Source organism: Neltuma alba, unplaced genomic scaffold (genome assembly GCF_004799145.2).
Source record: "Neltuma alba isolate B1F8T4 unplaced genomic scaffold, ASM479914v2 tig00011439_pilon, whole genome shotgun sequence".
In the NCBI taxonomy this organism is placed as follows: domain Eukaryota; kingdom Viridiplantae; phylum Streptophyta; class Magnoliopsida; order Fabales; family Fabaceae; genus Neltuma; species Neltuma alba.
This window is the reverse complement of record NW_021636121.1, coordinates 63,280-87,757: the sequence shown is the minus strand read 5'-3', so window position 1 is coordinate 87,757 and position 24,478 is coordinate 63,280. Positions and strand designations below refer to the sequence as shown.

The following is a 24,478-nucleotide window of genomic DNA, read 5'->3' as shown; positions in this document are numbered from 1 at the left end:
ATTCTTGATAAATATGGGAAATTAGCAGGACAAATAGTTAATAAAAAGAAATCCCTCATTGTCTTCAGTCCTAATGTCAACCATGAAGGAAAAAGACGACTCTCTGGCATTCTTGGGTTTCACTTTGCTTCCAAATTTGGTAAATATTTAGGTCAATATATGGATCTTGGAAAAGATAAATTAGTATTATACATGGATATTTTGGATGAAGTAGATTCGAAATTGCAAGTTTGGCACGCTCGTTTACTTTCTCAAGCAGGTAGACTAACCTTGATTAAATCTGCAATTTCCTTTCTGTTGGTCTATCCTCTCTCTTGTTATAAGCTTCCTTTACATATAAGTCATGAAATTGATATGAAAATAGCAAACTTCTTTTGGGGTTCTCAAAATAACAAGAAAAATATTCATTGATTGGCATGGGATAAGATCTCTCTTCTTAAGTGCCAGGGTGGCCTTGGCATCAAAAAGACAAAGGTCTTCAACGAGGCCTTACTTGCAAAACATATTTGGCATTTGTTCGTAGCTGATAAGGACTCCTTATTTTCTTTAGTTATAAAACTCAAATATGTTTTTGAGAAAGAAGAAGGAATACTGGTTTTGCGATCTATAGAGTCCCTGATGTGGAAAAATATTAGCAGAGTTAAAGAGTTAATCCTTGATAATCTAGGATGGAAATTAGGAAATGGTTCACAAATCAACCTCTATAGCCGCCTCTGGTGGTCTTTGCAGTGTGTCCGCCCATTTACAAAAACATCAGTGGGCGACTTGTTACCGCACAATCAAGGGTGTTGGAATATGTGACTTCTCAAATTCCTTTATGATAAAAACATAGTAGAAGAGATTCTTCACATCCCATTTTCAGTTCTCCAGTGTCATGATGGCTTAATGTGGACAAGTAATTGTTGTCATAAGTACTTAGTGGCAGATGGTTACAAAACTCTGGTAAGTACTCATCTCATTTTTGATAATTCCTGTGAGATAATCAATAGCTTTTTATCTCATCCCTCCTGTTGCTTTGTTCATTTGGAAGCTCTTACATATGCCATACCAGTCAAAGATATGATGATTAGACATCATATAAATGTGGATCCCAATTGTCTATTTGGCTGTCCAACAGTTGAAACCAGAGAACATCTGTTTCTACTTTGTCCATGGTCTAGAGCTATATGGTTTGGATCACATTTACCCTTTAAATCTAATACTGATCGAACAATTTCTCTGGATGTATGGCTACATAATTCACTGTCACATGTAGATAAGGCGTTTGGCAAGTTCATATGTCTGGTTTTATATTATATCTGGTATTTTAGAATTGAATGCCTCTTTAGAGGTGCGCATATTGACCCAAGCCAAGTTCTTTCTATTGTATATGCTACCAATACAATAGGTGGTCAGTGGCACTGTATGGATCAACAATGAAGGACTCCAAAGTCTCCTCCACCTCAGTTGCAAGATATCATTATGGGGCATGGTTGGACAATAATGGTTCATGCAATGAAAATTTGCAACTCCAAATCTCTCCTGAGGATCCAAGTTAAGATCTTTTAACAAGGGGAGCCCTTTCATACATTCTCTTGTGATAAAGGAAATCATCTAAAATGGTTTATTCATCTATCTGCATTAAGGCGAGCTCCCTTACTTATAGTGAAGCGGGCTATTATCTCCTCGCCTACCTCTCATGATTTGCACATCTACTCTACGGATGGGAACCTAATCAAATTGCTTCAGCAGCAGCTAAGCATGCAACATCATAGTAATGTCCTTTTGAAAAACTGTTTATGCCTAATTAGGATGTCTAAGTCCTTCTCTTTTAGTTAGTCTTTCTTTCTGTTAGCATGTAATCACTTCTATCAACATAATTAGAGCATACAAAAACCATGGGGGGAAAAATCTACAAAGGTAATGATATCTTGCCAAACCACATGGGATAGTGTATAGGCTTTTGTGAGGCTGTAGAAGCTTTGTGGAGAACATATAAATTGCTTGTTGATACAGATTATGTTTAAAAGGTTCTATTCTTTTTGAGTCAATTCATATTGGTGAATCTAAGATAAAAATACCTAGGTTCTGTTTGGTATGAGAGAAATGAAAGGAAAGGAAAGAGAGGAAAAATTTTAACAAGCTCATTTTAAGAAATAGAAAAAGTTGGGTCAAAAAATTTTAATAAAAAAATAAGATAAAAGAGGAAGCAAAATCAATTAGAAAATTTTAACCTTATTATTTCAATTTTTTAAAATGAGCACATTAAAATTTTCTCTCTCCCCCCTTCCCTCTACTTCTTTCATACAAAAACGAACCCTTAAACACAATGAGTAGAAAAAATATGGGGAGCTAAACAACGAGGCCATTGAAATTTGTGGAGAGCCTCCTTTCAAACGCAAAATTTCATGACAAAGTCAAAAAACCCGATGCTATGTCTTTTATTTTTCCTAGTACCGATCCAAGATTCCTGTGCTCGAGTTTTAAATGTGGTGATTAAAGCATGACAACATTATTGTTCATTATGGGAGAAAGTCAAGGAAGAGAACTTAAGCATACCAAAACTTTCCTTCATGATTGTGAGAGGGTGCCCTATTTTCCCTTCATTGAAATCATGTTAATGAGTGTTTTGATCCTTATTCTAAGATCTATTAACTAATTTGAGTAGATTAAGAATGTTAGTTAAGTTAGTTAATATGATATGTTTTTTTCCCTAAAATATCTTAAGTATCTAGCTTAATTTTCTCCATCCCTCTCATACCTAATTATTATTGGAAGAATATCAATAAAGTTAATTTGAGAAAAAATTGATCAACATATGAAAGAAATTTTACATATAGGACTAACATTAACTTCCTAATTAAATCCTATGTTAAGGACATGAGGAGTACCAGCCTTGTCTAGTTGTCTTCCATCCTTTGTGCAATTGATGCAATGTACACTTAAGCCAACTAACAAAAGCATTAAAAGCATAAGCTTAAATCCTTATTTAAAAACATCCAAACCAAAGAGATTTAACACAAACAGATAAACGAAGAGGTGCTCTCTTGCCTCCTATTGGGAGCAGCCAAGGAGACATTCACCAAAAGGTTCAAAACCATTCAAATGATTCCCTTTTTTTTTTTTTTAAAGAATATCTTGTGAGGGAATTGCATGATTTTGCAATTTTCATATAAAAAGCAGATTCTTGTATGGTAAAGAGATACATCATAGGAAGTTAGAAACTTCACATGAGAATGATAAGAAGTGTGCAACAGAACTTATGTTGAGTAGTGAATTCACGAGTATATAATAAATTTTAACAATTAATAATATTAAAATAATAAGTGTCTATATTTTATTGGTGAATCCATATATAATACGCTTACGCATTTAAACAAATAAAAATAACAAAATAATAAATATCTATATAAAAATATGTCAATTCTAATTTATATTATAAGAGCCGAAACACAAAAATTACAAGTATTCATATGTGAATTTAATACATGCACATTTTAACAACTATAATAAAATGATGCAATGATTAGGGAACTTGACCTAGTAATATAAGTATCCATCTTTTATCCAAATTTTTTCAATCTTTTTGCCTGAATCTATTTCAAACTTTAATCATTCATTTAATATATGTAAATAAATAACAGTTATTTTACATTTAATAATTTATTTTTTTATTACTGTCAAAAAAGTTATTATATTTTTCAAAATATTGATAAAATAATATTTTTATTTCTTTATTTTTTCATTTCTAGTTAAACATAATTAGAGACATACGTGATTATGGGTAAGGCTGGTAAAACGGGCCAACCCGCGGGTTGTGGGTTGGCCCGCGGCGGGTTGCGGGTTGTGCGGTGCAGGCTCAAAAGGCCCGTTTTCTGACGAGTTGGCATTTTGCCAACCCTAACCGACTAAGGTGGGTTGGCCCCGCCAAAAATTTTATTTTTTTTCTTGCTTTTTTTTTTAAATTTTTCTTATTTTTTTAAATGTTAGCAGTTATATATAATACAAAATAAAAATACTAGAAATAATATAAAATATTAGAAACATCTAAATAAAAATTACAACACAATAAAATACAAATAGTATATGATTGTCCAATTTTTCAACATGATAATACATAAGTTCACACATTTTTTTCAATGAAACCAATGAGCAATACTGAATAACCTTCTTTATCTAATTATTTCTAATGACAATAAAGTTTGAAGTAAAAATTTGTTTTACTTTTGCCTTTGTTATTTTTTTTTTTTAAAATAGGTGGGTTAACTCGTGGGTTGGCGGGCCAACCCGTCACGGGTTAGGGTTATGGCGGTGCGGGTTATGTTTTTTAAAGTAATGACAGGTTGGCCATTTTGGCCAACCCTAACCCGTCATTTTTGATCAGTTGACGGGTCCAACCTATATTACCGGCTCTAATTATGTGCAACTGCGTGCGCGCAATCTTAAGCAGAAGACCACCAAGCCGGGTGCTTTTTGAGAATTGTATTGGGCATATTGGCTTGTTATTGATAAATTAATTATTCAATCCAGTTTCTTGCTTGTTTTGGCTTGGCTTTGGCCCGATGATCCTCCCCGCAATTCCATATCAATTCTGGATAATGAAGAAACCAAAGCTTGTTCAAGCATGTTTCTGAATTCCTTTGCTAAAATCTTCCTCCGCCACATTTCTACCACCAGCAGCACCACAAGGAAGCTCCTGAAATCCTCAAAAATCCCCCAAAGGTACCAAAAGTTCGCTGTCCGTGAAGCCCAGAAAGTCCTCACCGATTACCTTCACGAAACTCGATGCTTGCCGTTTGTGTTAGCGGATCAGATTGCAAAGAACTCCCTCCTTTCCCTCGTTAACCTCATTGTGAAGGTGGATTTCTCGGCCTCCACTTTCTCGAGAAATTTCGAGAAATACCTCAGGTACAACCCCATCGATGAGTTCGAATTTTTCTTTGAAAGCATAGGCATAGACTACAATAATGGCGTTTCTGAGTTGTTGCCTCCGAATAAGGTCTTCTTTTCTGAAGATGGGTCACTTCTGGAGGCAGCTCGCGCCCTTTCATTTTTTGGGTTTCCGTGGGATAAGCTGGGTAACTTGTATAAGGAATGTAGTTCCGTGTTCAGGAGAAGTTCCAAAGAGTTGGGGTCTAAACTCTATGAGTTTAAGAAGCGCGGGTTTGGTAATGTTGAAGTGGTTGGTATATGTCTAGCTTTCCCCAATATCTTGGGTAAGGAAGGTGAAGAGGTTGATGGCGAAATTGATGGCCTGTTTACTGATCTGAAGTCAGTGTTTTTTGATTTTGAATTGGCAAGATATGTCGAAGGAAATATAGATTCTTGGCATGAAGTATGTAGAAAAATTCGGGTGTTCTATAATTTAAATGGTGAGAAGGGAAAGTTAGGGGAGCTCATGGGAAGGGCAAAAACCATCTTTATTGAATATGGAGAAGATGAGTTGATTCAAAAGGCAGAGTATTTCTGTAGATTTGGTGTCCAAAAAGAGGAAGTAGCACTTTTACTTTTAAAAGCCCCAGAGTTGTTGAATCTTGATTTGCAGATGCCAGTGGTTTCTGTATCAAAGCTATTGAAACACTTTGGCTTGAGCCCTAAAATTCTGGAGGATGTTAGTAAAAAATATGATCATGTATTGGGGACGAACAAGATGGATAATCTGCCTAATGTAATGAGAGCTTTGGATTTACATGGATGGTTCTTCAACAAGATGAAGGATGGAAATCATAACTTGTTAATAAGTTATCTTGCAACCCATCCTAATGAAGAGAAGGATAAAGAGTATCAAGCCGGCTTAACGATGATTTGTGCTTCCAGTTCCCGAAATCATATGTTGAGCAAATTGAATTTCTTACATGGCTTGGGCTTTGGAGAAAATGCTGTAACTATAGACATTGCAGCTTACTTGCATGGCTATAGTTGGAAGTTACAGAAAAGGTTTGAATTCCTTCTGCATTTAGGGTTTGAATTCTCAAAGCTCTGTATCATGGTGAAAAAAGCACCTAAAATTCTAAACCAAAAATCTCAAGTTATGGATGAGAAGGTGAAATTCTTCTGTCAGGAAATGGGAATCCCTTTACAGTGTCTGACTCCTTTGGCGGCACTTTTGTATTATAATCTAGAGAACCGAATTAAGCCTAGGTACGGATTCCACATGTGGCTTAAAGAAAAAGGTCTGTTTGGAGAAAAGTATACCATCACAACTGTGATTTCTAGAAGCAACAATCAATTTGTAGATATAGCTTACAAAATTCACCCAGCTGCTCCGAAACATTGGTTTGAGCAATTCTATGTACCTCCAAACACTAATTCTTATAATCATTAGTTGTTGCCCATGTATTGTGAATGAACCGAGGGACATATTCTGACTGATTTTGTACAGATTCTTCATATGCTCTGGCAGCTTGTTTTTTGTTTTTCCCTTGTCTGGATTATGCTCCATCAATGGCGTCCCTAGCACCCCTTGCCCTGAGGGCTCATGGAGGAATGTGAATTGCTGTCTGTGCAAGGCAGCAGCCAGGGTTCAAACTTGTGACAGAGTTGTTAAGAAGGAACTGGGAATATCTTATCTTGCAAGGCTGCGTTTCCGTTTAAAAGATCCTAAGTGTTAAGATTTTTGAGAGATGCTAACCCCTAATGATGTGAATCTTTGTTCATCCTTCTGCAGACTGATTATATTAGATGAGACGTAAGTAGGCCAATTATAACCTTTGTCATATTTTCATATGAACATCTTGCTTCTTTATATTCTTAGATGTTAATTGTATACGGCGGAAAAGTTATGAAGATTGTATATTTACTGTCATGGAGTTGACAGCTGACATGGAAGTGCCGTTCTCTTTTATGGTTCTAAACTTTTATCCCTGAAGTTATATATGAAGTAGTAATAGGATCTAATTCTTTTTTCAAAAAAAGTGGGGGAAAAAACATAAGGCAACTACAAGATTTATTTATTTGGGAAATTATTTTAGGAGCATTTTTTTTGGGGTCTCCAACGCTGATAGAAGCAGTTCTGTATGCTGATAAAATAGAAGGGCTAGGATATTAATAATACAGGCTTGATAGAAACTCCACATCTTGTGTTGTCTGTATAACGTTGGTGGTAATTTGGCATTGTGGGTTGCTTTTCTTATGGTAGTCATTGCTGGTATGAATTTATTTATTTCAAATGTTTTTAATATTTGTATAACAGTTTTCTTAAATGGTAAGTCAGGTCATATCATGCTGAAGCAGCAAAATTTCATTTACTCTGAGAATTTATACATATCAAAATCAATTATGAATAAAAAAATCATGGTGGTTTTATAAGCTACCAAACATCCCTCCTATACACATGCCAAAATCAATTATAGACCAAAAGTCATAATTATCTCATAAGCTGAACTTAACCGAACCTCCCATTTTTTCAGATGTATTCTTTTCCCATCAGAAAACTGCCCCTTGAAGAAATTACTACAAACAGAGTCCAAGTAAAAAGACCAATTTTAAGATAACTTCAGGTAAGTCAACTGGTAGTTGAGCATGGAAGCTATGGTGGATTTATCAAAGATATAACCCATCCGCTTGTGATAAAAGCATCGCATTCCAAGTTTGGAATCTTGAAGAAATGGTATCCATTTACCCTCAAGTAGCCACTGCATATTCTATTCTTTGATCAGTCCCCATACGCCAAAGTAGACAATAGATTGATCTCGAACAATGCATTCCCAACCGAGCAAAGGCCATTCTGGTGAGCAAAGAGGAGATCTTGAACACAGTAAAAGTTGATGATGAAGAGATTGTTATTACCTCAGACTTTGAGCCTCTATTGAAGGTTCCAGCAAGCTTTGAGAGCTTTTGCTATAACTTTTAGGGACCTATTGGTTTGTCATCCACCACCGAGGCTGGGCAAAGACATATAAAGCAGGAATGAAGGATGGATCCATTTGTGTTGGATCCATCAGAGCAAAGACAACGAGTTCTGTTGAACTTTCCAAGGACTAGCAGAGCTTTCAAACATCGTTGCATTTTGTGTTGGGGTTTATACAAGCGACGGTCATACTCATAAAAGAAGATCCATTTTAAAATAAAATTAGGAATTAGATTTTTTTTTCCTTCTGGTTTTCTTTCTCTTATTCCAATTTCGTCTTCCCCCCCGGCGACTTGACTAACTGTCTTCAAACCGCTCTCAATTCTCAGTTACTTGTTGATTTTCAGTTTAAATCTCAACTCAAAGCGACTTAAATCAATTAAGAACTCACTTAGAATAGCTTATAAACAATTTTTCAATCATAATTTACATATGTAAATATATGAGAGAGGTTTATTTCATTTTATGTAAAATGCGCTTACAATTGATTTTAAATGTAACTCCAAATGAGGCCTAAATGGCTAAATCCGTGGAGTGATCTAACAATGTGAAACAGCATGTTATAATTGCCAATTGATGATTAAGACTAGTTTGAGCTTTCGGTTTGGTTTAGTCTCAACCACACTAGTATTTGGTTTAATAATGGTAAAATATCTATATTTTAAGAATAATACGCCAGGATTAAATTGTGAAATACTATATTGGTGAAGACTTGGACTGAGAAGATGCTTTAATTACTCATTAAAATTAAAAATTTCCAACGGTAAACAACTAAAATGAGGTGTTAGCTAATAAAAGAATTGGGTTGATACAATGTCTTGTATTTATAGTTTGTCGTCATTTTAGTTTTGCTTCTTATAATTTTAAATCATAGATTTTGGCCCTTAATTTTTTCTATAAAAAATGTTAATCCTTATATTTTAATAAAAATCTGGATTATTTTACTTCTGAAAGAATCAAAGCATATAAACTATAGGGAAAAATGAGGATAAATTATAACAACTAAATATTATATTAATCCAAAGTAGTTTTTCAGGGGCAAAAAAGAATTAATTTTTTTAACAAAAGGAATTTATTTTATACTAATTGATAATTACTAGCTCGTCCCAAAAAGAGTTGAAATCTATGACCCGCAAACAACAAATCAGCCCGAAATCCCACTCCTCCAATAGTCCAAGCTTGAAGAGGGCAATTTGGTCATTCCACAATCATTTTGAAATGCGATTTTTCAGGAACGTGGGCTTAGTAATGGAGGGGAAGTGGAAGTAACCGCCAAAACCGTCACATAGAACTCCAGAGTCCAGAGAGAAAACAGAACACACGCAGAGAAAAAGACATTGTTCAGACTTCAGAGAGAGAGAGGTTTTGCAGAGAATAATGCAAGTGAAGAAGAAGGATCAAGGGCCTATAAGGAAAGGGCCATGGAAAGCCGAGGAAGACGAAGTGCTTCTAAGCCATGTCAACAAGTATGGCCCCAGAGACTGGAGCTCCATTCGATCCAAGGGCCTTCTTCAACGCACCGGCAAGTCTTGTCGTCTTCGTTGGGTCAATAAGCTTCGTCCAAACCTCAAGAGGTATTTACTCATTCCTCTTTTCTATATGCATCATCTAGTCTATTTGCTGTTTGATGAAAGTTCTGTTTGAGTCTATACAAAAAACAACACGTTTAATTACTGGGTTGTTCTCTGTTGTTGCTGTGTTGATTCAGATTTGAGTGTTTAAGCTTATAGTTGAAATTATTTGATGGGGTTTTGTTTTTTTGAATTAGTGGATGCAAATTTTCGCTGGAGGAGGAGAGGGTGGTGATTGAGTTGCAAGCACAATTTGGGAACAGATGGGCCAAGATTGCGTCTTATTTGCCAGGAAGAACAGATAATGATGTCAAGAATTTCTGGAGTAGTAGGCGAAAGAGGATCGCTAGGATTCTGCATTCTTCACCGCCATCATCTAAATCCTACAAGAACAAAAATGAAGTCCCCAGTTTCCACAATGTTTCCCCTCTGGAGGTAATTGAGGTATTTTTCTTGTCGGTCTTTTAATCTAAGTATGATATTTTAGAATCATGTATTACAGTCCTTTTGTTATTCCATCGATGTTTGATTTAAAATTTCATTGAAGTTCAAAGATTAAGTGTTTGGGGTTTCTTATAGCAATTCCTTGGTTCTTCCTATCTTTTTTCCCCATTTGTTCTAGTCAATGGTTAGGGCAATTCTGGAATTCTAGTTCTCTGCTTTGGCTTTATTTTTCTTCACGCCAGGAATTATTCGACGCAGACATGATACCGTAATGTAATGATGTTCATTAGTAGGAGTGTACATTATGTCAAGTCAGTATAGGTCACACATTGGATATTATATAACTATGCTTCATGGTCTTCTTGACTACTGTGTTAAACTGAACTATATAATGAAAGTGGACTAGAAACTTGAGTGAGTCTCGTATCTGTTTGGGTCACTATCTGGCTTCTCAATTCTGCATGGAGAGTCTTACCGGTTGTGTGGGAACTGGGTCAGTTTCTTGAGTTGCCATATCCATAAATTGTTTGCACTGAGGATGCACAGAGGTATACTGCAAATGCCTATATATTGGTTATGTTTCCTCATTGAAGTTTCTAATATTTGCATATGACTTTCTTTTATTCATTGGTTTTCTAGGCTCGTAAGTTCAGTTCTTCATCTGTGGAAGAATCATCATCAAAAGCTCATCAGCCACGCTCATCATCCTTTACTACTGAGAATTCAGAGGTCATAAAGATGGTGCCATTGCAAGATCTCATGAACTCCACCAATCCCTCGAGTTCTGACACAGTCAATTCGATCAAAGAAGAGTTTGCGACATCGTTTGAGAGCTACATGAGCACTGACATAAGCTCAGGAATTGGTTTCCCGCAGATTTTTCCATTCTCAATGGAAAGTCAAGATCTTTTCTTGGCCAGATCTAATGAGTCTGCTGGTTTCATTGATGAATTGGGATTAGTAGGGGACCCTATGGATGATGATGCCTCAGAACTTGGAATAGGAACACAGATTCCATTTTTAGGGTTTCCTTTCTATGATCCATCAGGAAGTTGTAGAATTGGGACGAGGGGTCCAAATGGGAACAACCCCACAAACCCTGAATGCTTCTTTGATGATTTTCCAGATGATATGTTTGATCATCCTCAGCTACCTCCAAGCCCATCATCATCAGAGCTGTGATGACTTATGTGTACTTCTTCACAAACACGTACAAAAACATACACACACTGCATATTTTATCTTGCTAGTTCTATATATTTATGTATGTAATATTTAGTCGTCATGGCGTGATATGCTTGAAGATCACTTGTAGGAATGACCACAAAGTTCGAATGTTGGTGTTGTCTTTGTTGATGTTCTTGATTTACTTGAACAATTTGTCTGAAAATGGATGGAACTATCTGTAATACTTTTCTTAAGTAAAGTTACTTCTTGAGTTCAAACAATCAAAGTTGTTTATTTTTGCGTAATTCAAGATTACTGCTATCTTTTAAATTTCATTAGTATTTTAGTTCACTTTATAATTATAATTTCCATTATAAATTGTAGTGAATGGTAAATATAAATTCTGTAGAAGTTTGATGGAAATTCAGTAGAAGTTTGATGGCAACTATCATGTTTCATTTCTCAAAATGATTCTGGGTCAAGTAATGTCTAAATTTGTTATTAACTCCCTATTCCTATACAAGCTTGGATCCCTTCTATATCATCAAAAGTGACCAAATTTTTATTTTGGATGGTTTAAATTTTATTATTTATATATATTAACGATTAAAAAGGAAAAAAAAAGAGAGTGTAACTTTCCAACGAAAATTTGGAACTGATCATCTTAATTAAATAATAATAATAATAATAATAATAATAATAATAATAATAATATAAAACGTTCAAATAAATACCAGAAAATTGATAGGACCATAAAAACTTTGCTGAATTAGGAGCCATTTACTTATTTCAATGTCCTTGCGATGGGAAAAATTACACACGCCACAAAACATGAATGGGGATTAAAAAAAAAAAAAAAGGAAAATGAAGAATGCCATTTCGTTTTGGCTTCTTAATTCAAAACAGCATCCACTTAGGAGGATTCTAAATTTGCAATATAAAATTCTCAGACTTCAAGTGAGAATCATTATCAAACTTCATCGATGTGAGTGGTGGAAGAATTTGGAAGAGAATAAGTGATGCCAGATTGACCAGAAATATTAAGCACATTGAACTCTCCAGCAGTAAATGAGTGGTCTCTCTGGAAAACAGGACGCCTCAGTTTCACATAAGCACAGTACTCTATTTTAGTCACTTGTGCATCTTTTTCGAATGCAGAAAGAGCCACTTGAACTCCTTCCCCTGCGATTCAGATACAATTCCTTTACTTCTTATTGGACACTTCACTTCCGAAAGGAAATAAGCATTATAACTCATCATTTAAGTAAAGACAAAAAAATTCTAATGAGATAGTTGAGGAGAAACGTCAGTGTAAACTGTTATGGAAACTAGAGGGGCTAAATTAGCATCTCTGCTAAAATAGAAGAACTAAAAGTGCAACTAAACAAACTAGAGCTATAATTGTATCTCACATATTCGTTACAAGACATGAGAAACTACTCAAAAGGCAAAATTTGAATCCCCTTCCCCAAGAAACTTTTGCAATTGATACGTGCAACAAACCGAGTTTTACGCATTTGACCACCAAACTTGGCCTTAATCAGCAATTTTGTCAAGCGTAATCTCAAAATGCTTTATAAGGTAAGAAAGGGAAATTCTTCTTTTCCAAGTAAGCCCTGAGGTAGTCAGTATTTTACCATATGAAAAAGAATAGAAAAACTTGAATTCAAAACTAAAAAGTGTCTTTGTTAGATAGAATGATGGCCCTTTCAAATCAGATCTTCCCTTGGGGCAAAAGGTAAGATCCAAACACGGAATTTCAGTTGCTGCAATAGTGCATTATGATTAAGATGAGATGAAAGGACGCGTGCTTTGACCATAAAAAGCAATGTTTTGAGTCAAACTGCGTATCCCAGCATCTTAGATCAAAACCAAGTGAAATTATGTGTTTTAATATGATATTTTCCCCCTCTTTTCTGAGTCGTTTGATGGGTTCAACAGCTACAATCTCATAAGGGAGAGACTCAACAAAAGATCTGATTTGATCCTTCAAGGAATCCAACAATCTGTCCAAGTAATGAAGAGAAGTATATTACCATGTGTGATGAGCAACAAGTTCTCAGTAGGATATTTATCTGCAAGGTCCTTGAATACTTGCTCATATCTAGCCCTCGTGCTCAAAATAGGCTCCTCCCACTTTGGCAACTGCAGTTTATCAATAAATATGGTTTTCATCAGCAAGTTACACATTTGCATTAGCATGGAACCCTTGAAGAAGGGGAGTAAAAAAAAGTAAGAATAGAAATAAAGACATGGGAAGAAGGCCCTGCTTGGGTTTACACTAGGAAAAATGACTCTTTCATCGCATGACAACTAAGACGTGAGATGTCCGTCATGGTTCTGTAATCATTATTCAACAATATCATTTTTTATTAATTTTTATTTAAGAACATATATGACGTTTCACATTTAAAAATAGGATTAATATAATTTTTTGTCCTCTAAGTTTGCTCTCATTTTGATTTTAGTCTCTCAAGTTTTTTTTTTGACCAAAAAGTTTCTCAAATTTCAAATTATAGATTTGGTCCCTCAAGAGGCAAAACGGTCTAAGTTTTATTTGATTATAAGTACTAATGTTATAAATAAAAAGAAACTTCAGAGACCAAAACCTATAATTTGAAATTTAAGAGATTAAAATCAAAATGAAGGTAAATTTGAGGGACAAAAATGTATATTAACCCTTTAAAATATTACTTTTGTTCAATACATCACCTTTTAGATTCCATTTCATGCTGCATGTCAAACAATGGGCAGAAAGTCCCATTCCTATCCATCTCTCTGTGTTTCTTTTTTGTTCTAACTTTTGACTTCTGTTTAGCGAAGCCTTTGATATTGTCGGCAGAAAAAAGAGATAACTATTGCTCTGTACCTCTTGATACAATCTTTCTGCTTTATCATCCACTGTTCCTGCAGGGAGCAAGGCTTCACACTTCGATATATCCATACTAAAATTTCCATCTTTTGGAGCCACCCCAGGTCTGATTCCTGTACTGTTCATCATCTCACACAGTCCATATTCAACCGATACCTGCACAATTTGGTGCATGTGAGATCCATCACAATCAATCACAATTTTTACCTACATAAATCTAAGCTAAAACTCTCCAAGTCTCCATAATATACAGACATCTTTCTTGGTAATTCAAAGTTAGGAAACCAAACCTTTTTTTTTTTGGGGGGGGGGCGATTATACCTTCGAGATTTCGTTTGACCCAAATATAATGTTGATATGAAACAAATTGACTTGGCATCATTGCTAGTACTTATAGTTTATTGAATTTTGGTTTCAGTCTCTATCATTTTAAAGCTTGGTTTTGCTGCTATAGTTTCATAATTTTCGAGTCTTATGTTTAATTCTATACTTGTAATGAGTCTTGACTTTGACTCCATTTTTAAACACAAGGGTCAAAACCAGCTATTTGAAATTACAAGAGTTGAAACCAAAATTCCTTCCCCCCCCCCCCCCCAAAGCAATTAAAACCCAAATTCGATCAAATATTACTCCAAACAAATTTATGATATTTATGAAATACAGTCCTTTAAGGAGGAAAAATCGAACCTTGACTTTGGATGGATCAATGGGCATGGCATGGCTAGAGAGGGTACTGGTGTCGTCACGGACAGCACAGAGAGCAGTAACAACTTGGGAAGCAGTCTGAACGCAGCGAAGGAAGGGGGAGACAAAGACCCGATTGATAGGAAACCCGAGAGTTTTCCTGAGGGTCCGACCCGTTTCTAGCGCGCGAACCCAGCCGTCTCGAAACAAGGGTGGGTCCCATGGTCGGGTCGCAGTGGAGGCCCATAAGGGTTCGAAGTTATCCATCCGTTCACCATGTCTCATTACGATAACATTTTGGTAGAAATCAGGCGAACACATTTTTGAATCAATTCCCATAGAATCTACAAAAATAAAAAAAACATAAAAGAGAGTGAATGTATGAGAGGTTTAGACTGAAGAGGGAATGAAGAATTGGAGAGTTTTATAACTTAAAGGAGTTGGAATTCTAAATAAGAGGGAAACTACTATAAAATTTCATGGAACAAGGATAGGCTCTTTCCCACCCAAAAAAGCCGCAAAAGGTATAGAATTTAAAAAGTGCGAACTTCCAAGAGATATTATTTAAAATCATATTATTCACCAGGTGCTCATGGTATAACTCATTCCTCCGATACAAGACCTCTTTTATAGTATAATTTACACTATAAAAAAAGTCTTATATTTAGAACCGGAAGAATACTTTTTAAGTCCTTGATATGTCTGGAAAGAAAAAATATACTCGCTTTAATTTTTAATATAAGAATTAAAATAACTAATTTGTGAATAATATAATAGCTTGATCATGTGCCAAAATTAATTAAAACGTGTGTTAAACAAAAGCTACATCAACTATTAATGCTTTTCTCTTTCCAATTAACAAATTATGAATATAGTAACCAATAATTATAATTAGAAAAATTATAAGAATCTAACAAAAGAAATAATAAATAAAAAGGACTCCTTTAAAAATGAAGTGAAATTATAAGGACATACATATTATATTTTTCCGAATTTATATGTCATATGATTTAGATAAAAAAAAACAAAGAGATGCTTATGAGTATAATAATTTATTTTAATGTTAATATAAATAAGTTTCATTCCATCATTTTATTTAAAAAAATATTTTCATTTTTATATTTTGTGGTAACTTACTTATTCTTTAGTTAGTGTCTACATAAATCCTAATTAATAAATTATGAGTATATAGATTAATATTTATAATTGAAAAAATTGTAATTATTCACAAAAAAAAAGAAAAAAACTATAAAGACATGAATAGAGCATACATAATTTATAATTTGAAATCCAATGTCATTTTAATTTGACCTCTAAAATTTAATATCATATTAATTTTTGTTCTTGAAATTTGATTTCGTTTTAGATTATATGAATAGTTCTACTCCTTAAGACAATGTATTTTCCTCTAAAATGAGGGCTAAAATCAAAATAAGATAAAATTTTAAAGACCAAAGTTAAATCAAATTTAACTTTTAGAAGTAAAATTAGAACGAGCTGTGAAGACGATTAACCCTTTATAAACGGAACAAAAGAGGAAAACGAAAGCCCGGCGTACCCGGGAGAGAAGCAGCCATTCTGAAGCCTTGCTGAAACAACCAACACGGTTGACCGAATCAATGGTAATAAACACCGTTAATTAACAGAACAACAAGGTATCGAATTACCAAAAATAGAAATGGTTCGAATTTTCAAAGTCATGCACCTTCTTGGAGATTCCGCAGCGACCGAGGAACACGGAGTGATGAAAGCGAAACAGACGAAGCATGAGGACGCACGCAGCACACAGAAAGGAGAGATCCAACACCAGAATAAATAAGAAGATGATCTTGCTGCAAAATGCAAATCAAAGGTTCGAACTGCGAAATTCCTGAGAATCCCAAGTGACAATAATAACAATGATGAAGAAGAAGAAGAAGGAATTATAATTATTATTTTAATTAAGTTAGGTTGAAAACAGATCGATGTGGCCCAGAAGAAAAGAAGAGGGTTTCCTGGAAGCTTCGTGATAATGGCGATGTCAGGAAATTGTAAATAGCTACAAATTGGGGACTGTTTAGAAAAGTCACGGTGGGCACTGGGTAAGTAACTTTTAACTGTTTATTTCCCCATGAAGTCAGCCATTTTCGTTGACTTGGACTGCTTCTTCTTTGCGTAAACACTTTCTCCTACTTTTTCGCTGTTATTGCTTCATGAAGTTACTGGATTTTTCATTGCTTTGATTCACCTATTGCTTCTTTACGGGCCCCACAACATCAACCCACAAGGCCATCTTTCTACGGCTAATCAATCTTGCGTGTGGCACTCCGCAACAGATTGGCTCAAATAGGAGAAAAATAAAAAATGTCATGTCAAGCCTGGTCTCCAACTATTTTTATGTGATCTTAACAACTATTATTCACATGATGATGGTCCGGGTCTTGGATACACCTCTTTAGGTACTATTCTTTTTAATAATATATGTAATTTATAATATAATTTAGGGAAAACCATATTGGAGGTACCTATACTTTCTCTCAATTTTCAATTTGGTACCTATGTGTTTTTTGTTCTTAACTAAATCTTTAATTTTACTCTATTAACATCATTAATTCTTATGTAGAGACTAAAAATATCAATAGAACAAAGTCATAAGAGCTAATATTGCTAAAAAGATAAAATTAAATGTTTAATTAAAGGGAAAAAAACACATAGGTACCAAATTAAAAATTGAGAGAAAGTATAGGTACCTCCAATATGGTTTTCCCTATAATTTAAACTGCAAACTAAATTTCTTGGTCAAAAAAAAAACTGCAAACTAAATTTTATAATTAAAATTAGAGATAGTATTTTATAGGAATGTTCAATTGCGTCCTGTCCCGATCCAATCATTTTGAGATGGGATAGTTTAGTCCCAAAAACTTTCAGAATGAGACAGAATGCAAGACAGGGGTATCATGTTCCGGTATATTATCCCTCTCTTTTCTTAAAATTTTATAAATTTATTTTACTTATCATTATAGATCATATAATGTTTTTTATGGATATTTTGAGTTTATATGTTTTTCTGTCTTTTAAAATGAAAATTTTTCTTCGCTAATTCTCTATTGTTGCTGATTTTTGATAATTTTTTAATCTATTTTTTTAATGTAAATTTTATCATGAATTTTTATACTCGATGTACATTTGGTTTTGGAAAAAAAAAATTTTTAAATTTTATTCCAAACTTCTTTATCTCATCTTGGTTATGTCTTGTCTTGAACAAGACAAGATGTCATTGGGATTAAACAAGACATTAGACAAAAAGGTTATTTCATCCCAATTATTAGAACGGGATTATTTTATGTCCATCTTGACTTATGAACACGTCTAGTATTATTATTTCATTTTTGAAACACCCAAAATGTGAAAAGTAGACATCCAAGATACTTGAGCTGAGCTTGCTCAACTCACTCTTGGATTAAATGAGGCACAATGATCAAATACACAGCACAAGACAGATTTTGAAGTATCATCACTTTTCCCTTTGGATTCTCAAGACCATATGAGCTTGAAACATTAGATCATCAGATTTTTTTTTTTTTGGACCTGATAGATCATCAGATTCAACTAGATGAGCATGAAGCATAAGAGCGCGAGTACAAGCTTGGGTGTGCTGAAATACAAGACGAAAAGATATATTCAGATCTCTCTTGTAATGATCAGGAGCTTATCTTTAAGTCCAAATGGCGATATTGTGCCATTCAAGTCCAATATGCTGTTATGACATGCTTTATTTTTTATGTCGTAACTACCTCAGTAAAGTTGTTTTTTTTTTTTTGACCAAGACCTCAGTAAAGTTGTTTAAAATAAAGAGATTTTAGCTTTTGTTATGTCCATGTCAACTTTATGCAATTAAGGATTCAAGCTTTAGTTATGTCATAATCTTATGCCAACTTTATTTCATGAGAAATTCTAACGTTAGTCGAGAGTCTATATAAAGATAACCCTGCAGTAAGTTTTACCTATAAGTTAGCTAAAAAGAAAAAGAGCGTTTCGTTGGCTTTCTCTCTCTTGGGAAACGTGCAAAGAACCTTTCGAAGAACTTCATGGAGGATACGGGGCAACGGAAAATGCCACCAGATCGCGAATCATCTGAAGAGGGTACTGGACAGAATAAGAAGAAAAAGATTGAGGAACCTATACAAGCTATTATGGACGACCGAATGGAAGATCAAGCTGAAGTGGAGAAATTTTCTGGGGGAATAACTAAGAATACGCAAGGAGGTTTCCCTTCTTACAAAGCATCGTTAATGGGGTTTAATGGCATAGCTCATGGAGCGTGCCCAATGGAGGAGGACGACCTTTTCCATGCTGAGAACGAGCTTCACTGGAAGTTACCGGAAGTGTCAGAAGAAATCAAGAAACAAATGGAATTATATCCGGTGGTTCCCATTACTGAGGAAGAGTTTAATGAATGGTGTCAGCCCTGGAATTACACCCTGGTGTTAACAGTTTTAGGCAAAAGGTTTAATGTTTATACGCTGAAAGACTATCTGCGAAACTTGTGGGGCTTCTCAGATTTTGACCTAATTGACCTCCCTAACAATTATTTCCTGGTGCGTTTTAGTGAAACTGAACAATGGAGAACTCACTACCGTAAAGTGTTATATGATGGTCCGTGGGTAGTTAAGCAACACTGCGTCCTGGTGCAAAGGTGGTCACCATACTTTAATCCCCACCAAAATCCTCTGCGACGGGTTGCGACATGGGTGTGTATTCCGGATGTCCCCATGCACTGTTACAATAGTCATTGCATCACTAGAATTGGGGATCGTATTGGCCGGACTCTGAAAGTGGACATTAACACGCTTAGAGACGGCCTCCATGTAAACAAGATGAAGGTTGAGCGAGGCAAGTACGCGAGAATATGTGTGGAGCTGGATTTACAAAAGAAGCTAGTACCCCGCGTCATTGTTGCTGGGGAAGTTTTTAATGTAGAATATGAGGGACTGGGGGTAATCTGTTTTGCATGCGGCAGATTTGGCCACCGACGCGAAGCTTGCCCCTGGAAAGTCAATGTGAACACGCAGGAGGCCAGCACCTCCATGCCACCACCGGTAGTGGTTGCACCGTCGCGGGCGCAGGCAGAGAAGAAGACTGACACTGATGAGACGTTTGGAGTATGGATGTTAGCCGGAAAATCCTCCAAGTCTCGGTCCGCGAAACAAGGCGAGCAGAAACCAGGACTGAGCACTGTTGCTGGTCAGCCGAAGGTGAGGCGGCCTGAGCAAGTGTATGTGCAGAAATCGAGATTCTCGATTTTTGAGGATTGGGCGGAGACAGAGCAGGGGAGAGAAGAACCACCTCTTGACATGAACAAGGTTACTGCAGACTCTGAAGCAGAGAGAAAGGCTATTGTCCCCTATCAGAAAAAGAGAAATCTAGAAGGGGTAAAAGAGCAATCACGTCGCTTTAAGAGTGAATAGGGTCGCAAGGAAGCTCAAGGACCAAAATTACTTTTTAAAGCTCTTGGGAAGGAGAACCAACCGCCCATGGATGGGCCGATTTCAGGAAATGGGCCAAATAAGAACGCAAGGGGTAAGGCAATTGAGGGGAGTCATCCTTTGGGCCAGCCAAAACAATACAAGCAGAAGAATCAACGGACCCATAAGGTGGTTATGGGTAATATGGAGCAGACGGAGGCAAAAAGTGAAGAAGCCCAGCTAACTATATTAGAGAAATCCTGCACTGGGGAAGTCCTAGTCCTGCCCAAAGACTTAAATATTGATACGGCAACCAACGGGGGAACGCAGAAAGATGACGATATGGAAAACACACTTGCTCTGGTCGCAGTGGCGGATTTGACCCCGAAACCGCCAAACCCGTTAGTCGAGCAGTCTATAAGACTAGAGGGAAAGAGGATAGACGCGAGCTCAGATGTAGCAAAGGAGGAAAAGGGGAGCCAGAATAGGAGCGGTAACTGCTGTTAGGTGCCTGCTCTGTTCTCTTTTGCCTTCTGTTTTTTTCTATGATTATTGGTGTGTGGAATTGTAGGGGAGCTGGAAGCTGAAGCTTTCCCATCCTGATAAGAGATATTACTGCTAAATTTAGTGTAGACGTCCTTTGCCTCTTGGAACCACGTGTTAGTGGAAAGAGAGCAGATAATGTGGTTAAAAGGTTGGGTTTCTCCCACTGGATAAGGGTAGAAGACAGTGGCTTCTCAGGAGGAATATGGCTACTGTGGAATGGTATGGAGCTCTCTGTCACTTACATATGCTCCTCGACACAGTTTATCCACTGCAAAGTGAGTAGTCGAAGCAACTCGACTGGTGAGTTCTTAACTATTGTCTATGGGGAGACGAAGTCAATAGAAAGAATGATACTTTGGGATTCCTTAAGGCTGATTGCAGATACGATTACGGGACCTTGGTTGGTTTTTGGGGATTTTAACGCTTATCTGTCGCCAGGGGATAAGAAGGGTGGGGGCAACCCGAATGAAGCAGTCATGAAACCGTTCCAGGAGTGCGTTGACGACTGTGGTTTAACTAAATGTGAAACAAGAGGGGATAGGCTTACGTGGGAAAGGACTGGCCTTAAGGAACGACTAGATTGGGTCTTTCAGAATGTAACATGGTCAAGTTATTATCCGAAAACTCTGGTTTCGCATGAACTTCGTTTTAAATCTGATCACCGGTTTCTGGTGATAAACCCACAGGGCGGTGATAACCATAGATGGAAACCGAGGACATTTACCTACCAATTGGCCTGGGAACTTGAGGACGATTTTGAGGCAGTCATATTGAAAGCCTGGAATGATAAATCTTGGCTTGAGGGTGCTAAAAGGTTCCACGAGGAAGCACTAAACTGGCATGATCAGCATGTGGGCAACCTGGTTATAAAGAAAAAAGAACTGGTGAAGAGACTGGAAGGAATTGATAGAGAAAGAAGGAAGCATGATCACCCGGGACTTAGGAGACTAGAGGAGAAACTCTGGGCACAATACCAGAAAATTTTACTTCAGGAAGAATTGCAATGGTACCAAAGATCAAGATGTAAATGGTTGATGTGGGGTGATAGAAACACTCATTTTTTCCATGCGTCCATTGTCCTCAAAAGGAAAAAACAGAAAATAGAGATTCTAAAAAATGACAATGGAGAGTGGATAGAGGACCCAGAGCTTTTAAAGCGGATGGCTTGTGATTTTTATGCTAATCTCTACACAAAGGAGCGGGAAACCTAGACCCACTTAAGATGGTATGCGAAGTTCCCACAGCTAGACAGTCAGGATCTTTGTTGGCTTCAACGCCCAGTGGACTCAACCGAAATTAAGAACGCTGCTTTTGATATGGGGGCTTTTAAGGCTCCAGGGCCAGATGGACTTAATGCGCACTTTTTCCAGAGGCACTGGAATCTAGTTGGAGAAAAGGTTTGTGATCTAATCAAATCTTTCTTTGAGGAACCTACAAGAATCAGGGCGATAAACCAGACACGTATTGTCCTGATCCCTAAGGTGGATAATCCGGTACATCTCAAGGACTTCAGACCAATCTCTCTCTGTAATGTCAGCTTCAAGATTCTCACTAAACTCCTTGCGTCCCGTTTCAAAAGGGTAATGGAAAAGCTGGTAAGTCAGGAACAATGTAGTTTCATTCCAGGACGATCTAGTTGTGACAATATAGTCATAGCCCAGGAGGCAATGCATACTATGCGAACCTACAGGCGGAAGAAGGGGTTAGTGGCGGTTAAAGTGGACATGGAAAAAGCCTATGACAGATTAGACTGGGACTTCGTTAGAGACACCTTGTGTTGCATCGGCATAAAGGGAGAATTAGTGGAGCTCATCATGTCGTGCATCTCGACCGCTTCACTGTCGATCCTGTGGAACGGTGAGAATTGTGCTGAATTCAACCCCACAAGAGGACTCAGGCAAGGGGATCCCCTTAGCCCATATATTTTCATTCTGTGCATGGAGCGACTTGGGCAATTTATAAAGTGGGAATGCGAAGAAAAGAGATGGAAACCATTGAGATTCAAGAAAGTAGGGCCTCATATCTCTCACCTATTTTTTGCAGACGATCTCATACTGTTTACAGAAGCCTCGGTGGACCAAGTAATGGAAATAAAGCATGTTATGGAGAGGTTCTGTCAGGTTTCGGGTCACCATGTAAATATGGAAAAGTCAAAGATGCTGTGCTCCAGGAATATGAATCACAACAGGGCTTCGGAGCTTAGTCAGATTCTGGGGATTGGACTTACTACAGATCTGGGGAAGTATCTAGGAGTACCACTGCTTCACAACAGAGCCACTAAACTAACGTTCTCCTATATAATTCATAAAGTGCAGAAAAGGCTCTCGTCTTGGAAGGGCCGGTTCCTAAGTCATGCAGGGAGGGCGGTCCTCATTAAGTCAGTGCTGAATGCAATTCCTAGCTATCTTATGCAATCAACCCTCATTCCGAAAGGAGTCCTAAACGAGGTGGAAAGGGCGAGCAGGAGCTTTTTGTGGAGCCAAGATGTAGATGCAAGGAAGATGCACATGATCTCATGGGAGAAAGTTACAGACAAGAAAAAGAATGGGGGTCTGGGCTTTAAGAATCTGCATCAACAGAATAAAGCCTTTATAATGAAGTTGTGCTGGGGATTGATCACCAAACCGAATGCGTTATGGGTTCAAGTTCTTAAGACCAAGTATAAGTGTGGTAAGGATGAAATCCCTGGAGTTTATTATAGAAGGGTAGCGTCTCATACCTAGAGGGCCATTGTAAACGTGTGGGAGATTTTCATGGAAGGAGTAGGGAGGAAACTTAACAGCGGACAGAATACCAACTTTTGGTGGGACAAATGGTCTCCCCTGGACCGCCCCCTCATAATGTATGCGAGCAGGACCTCATTGTTGGACCATAAAGCTAAGGTTCAGGAGTTTGTGCGGGAGAATGGCACTTGGGCCGTTGATAGATGGCATGGAGTTATACCTCATCACGTTATCACAACGCTGCTTCGCATAAAACCCCCTAAAAACCAATCTGCGGATGTGCATGTCTGGAGACCTGCAGCGAATGGAAATTTCTCCGTAAGGTCAGCGTATGAGTTCATTAATGGGAGGCAGCAAGTTGACAGGAACTCTTGGTGGTTTAAATTATGGAGATGTCGGGTTCCAGAAAAAAATCAAGTTTTTCTTATGGCAAGTGACCCATGAGAGTATAGCCACAAACGCTCTTAGAGCTCATAGAGGGATATCAGAGACAGCAAATTGTCCTTTTAACTGTCAGGAAGAGGAGAGTGTTATACACGTGTTGAGAGACTGTGAGAGAGCGAAAGCCTTTTGGTCATCTATAATATTACCTCAATTTCTTCCTAGTTTTTATGTTTTAACTTTGCAGGATTGGCTAGTCTGGAATGCTACACATCGACCAGCAACTGGAAGGTTCTCAAATTGGGAATGGCTACGAGTCTTCATGTATGGAAGTTGGCTGCTCTGGATATCTAGATGCAACTATGTTTTCGAAGGGGAGACCAACAATACGAGAGAGCTGGTTCAACGGTGTAGATACCATCTGATGGAGAATACCACGAGCCAGAAACTCCAGCATGATGCTTTCAACGCAGCTTCGAGACCTGAATTTCAATGGACACCACCACCCAAGGATGCTGTTAGACTGGACGTTGATGGATCAGTATGCGATAATCAACAGGCGGCATGTGGTGGAGTGATTAGAGATCATGATGGGAAATGGCTCATGGGATTCCAAAGGAACCTGGGCTGCTGCTCAGTTACGGAGGCCGAACTACTGGGAATTCAGACAGGACTACAGATATGCAAGCAATTGGGATTGTCCAGGATTTTTCTCTATACAGATTCTTTAGAGGCTTTTAATCTCTTAATGCGAGATCGAGTAAGAGATCATCCCCTGAGATCTATCATTATTGATACAAGGGAAATGATCTATGGAA

At 37.1% G+C, this 24,478-nt stretch overlaps 4 protein-coding genes across 4 annotated transcripts; 3 read left to right on the top strand and 1 right to left on the bottom strand.

Moving 5' to 3' along the window:
* The first annotated feature begins 4,489 nt into the window (after window positions 1-4,489).
* Window positions 4,490-6,590, top strand: LOC114713591 (transcription termination factor MTEF18, mitochondrial). Its single transcript, XM_028898258.1, has 2 exons — window positions 4,490-5,916; window positions 6,362-6,590. Exons 1-2 carry the CDS (start codon window positions 4,604-4,606, stop codon window positions 6,588-6,590), a joined length of 1,542 nt encoding a protein of 513 aa, XP_028754091.1. The 5' UTR covers window positions 4,490-4,603.
* Window positions 6,591-9,205: 2,615 nt separating this feature from the next.
* On the top strand, window positions 9,206-11,161 carry LOC114713590 (transcription factor DUO1-like). The gene is made up of 3 exons (XM_028898257.1): window positions 9,206-9,402; window positions 9,597-9,834; window positions 10,483-11,161. The coding sequence occupies exons 1-3, from the start codon at window positions 9,206-9,208 to the stop codon at window positions 11,023-11,025; spliced, it is 978 nt and encodes a 325-aa protein (XP_028754090.1). The 3' UTR covers window positions 11,026-11,161.
* A 590-nt stretch (window positions 11,162-11,751) lies between these two features.
* Window positions 11,752-16,178, bottom strand: LOC114713612 (uncharacterized). Its single transcript, XM_028898283.1, has 5 exons — window positions 16,125-16,178; window positions 14,570-14,910; window positions 13,880-14,038; window positions 13,047-13,155; window positions 11,752-12,192 (listed from the first exon to the last, which is right to left on the bottom strand). Exons 1-5 carry the CDS (start codon window positions 16,141-16,143, stop codon window positions 11,981-11,983), a joined length of 840 nt encoding a protein of 279 aa, XP_028754116.1. The 5' UTR covers window positions 16,144-16,178; the 3' UTR covers window positions 11,752-11,980.
* Window positions 16,179-20,777: 4,599 nt separating this feature from the next.
* On the top strand, window positions 20,778-21,767 carry LOC114713589 (uncharacterized). The gene has a single exon (XM_028898256.1). It carries the CDS (start codon window positions 20,778-20,780, stop codon window positions 21,765-21,767), a length of 990 nt encoding a protein of 329 aa, XP_028754089.1.
* The last annotated feature ends 2,711 nt before the right edge of the window (window positions 21,768-24,478 follow it).

Coding starts and splice junctions, on each gene's coding strand:
- LOC114713591 (XM_028898258.1), top strand. CDS start 4,604: ATGTTTCTGAATTCCTTTGCTAAAATCTTCCTCCGCCACATTTCTACC. Junction 5,917..6,361: donor AGTTGGAAGTTACAGAAAAG/GTTTGAATTCCT, acceptor GATTTTGTACAG/ATTCTTCATATGCTCTGGCA.
- LOC114713590 (XM_028898257.1), top strand. CDS start 9,206: ATGCAAGTGAAGAAGAAGGATCAAGGGCCTATAAGGAAAGGGCCATGG. Junction 9,403..9,596: donor CTTCGTCCAAACCTCAAGAG/GTATTTACTCAT, acceptor TTTTTGAATTAG/TGGATGCAAATTTTCGCTGG. Junction 9,835..10,482: donor ACAATGTTTCCCCTCTGGAG/GTAATTGAGGTA, acceptor TTGGTTTTCTAG/GCTCGTAAGTTCAGTTCTTC.
- LOC114713612 (XM_028898283.1), bottom strand. Junction 13,156..13,879: donor CAGAAAGATTGTATCAAGAG/GTACAGAGCAAT, acceptor GATAAACTGCAG/TTGCCAAAGTGGGAGGAGCC. Junction 12,193..13,046: donor CTTGTTGCTCATCACACATG/GTAATATACTTC, acceptor TCTGAATCGCAG/GGGAAGGAGTTCAAGTGGCT.
- LOC114713589 (XM_028898256.1), top strand. CDS start 20,778: ATGGAGCTCTCTGTCACTTACATATGCTCCTCGACACAGTTTATCCAC.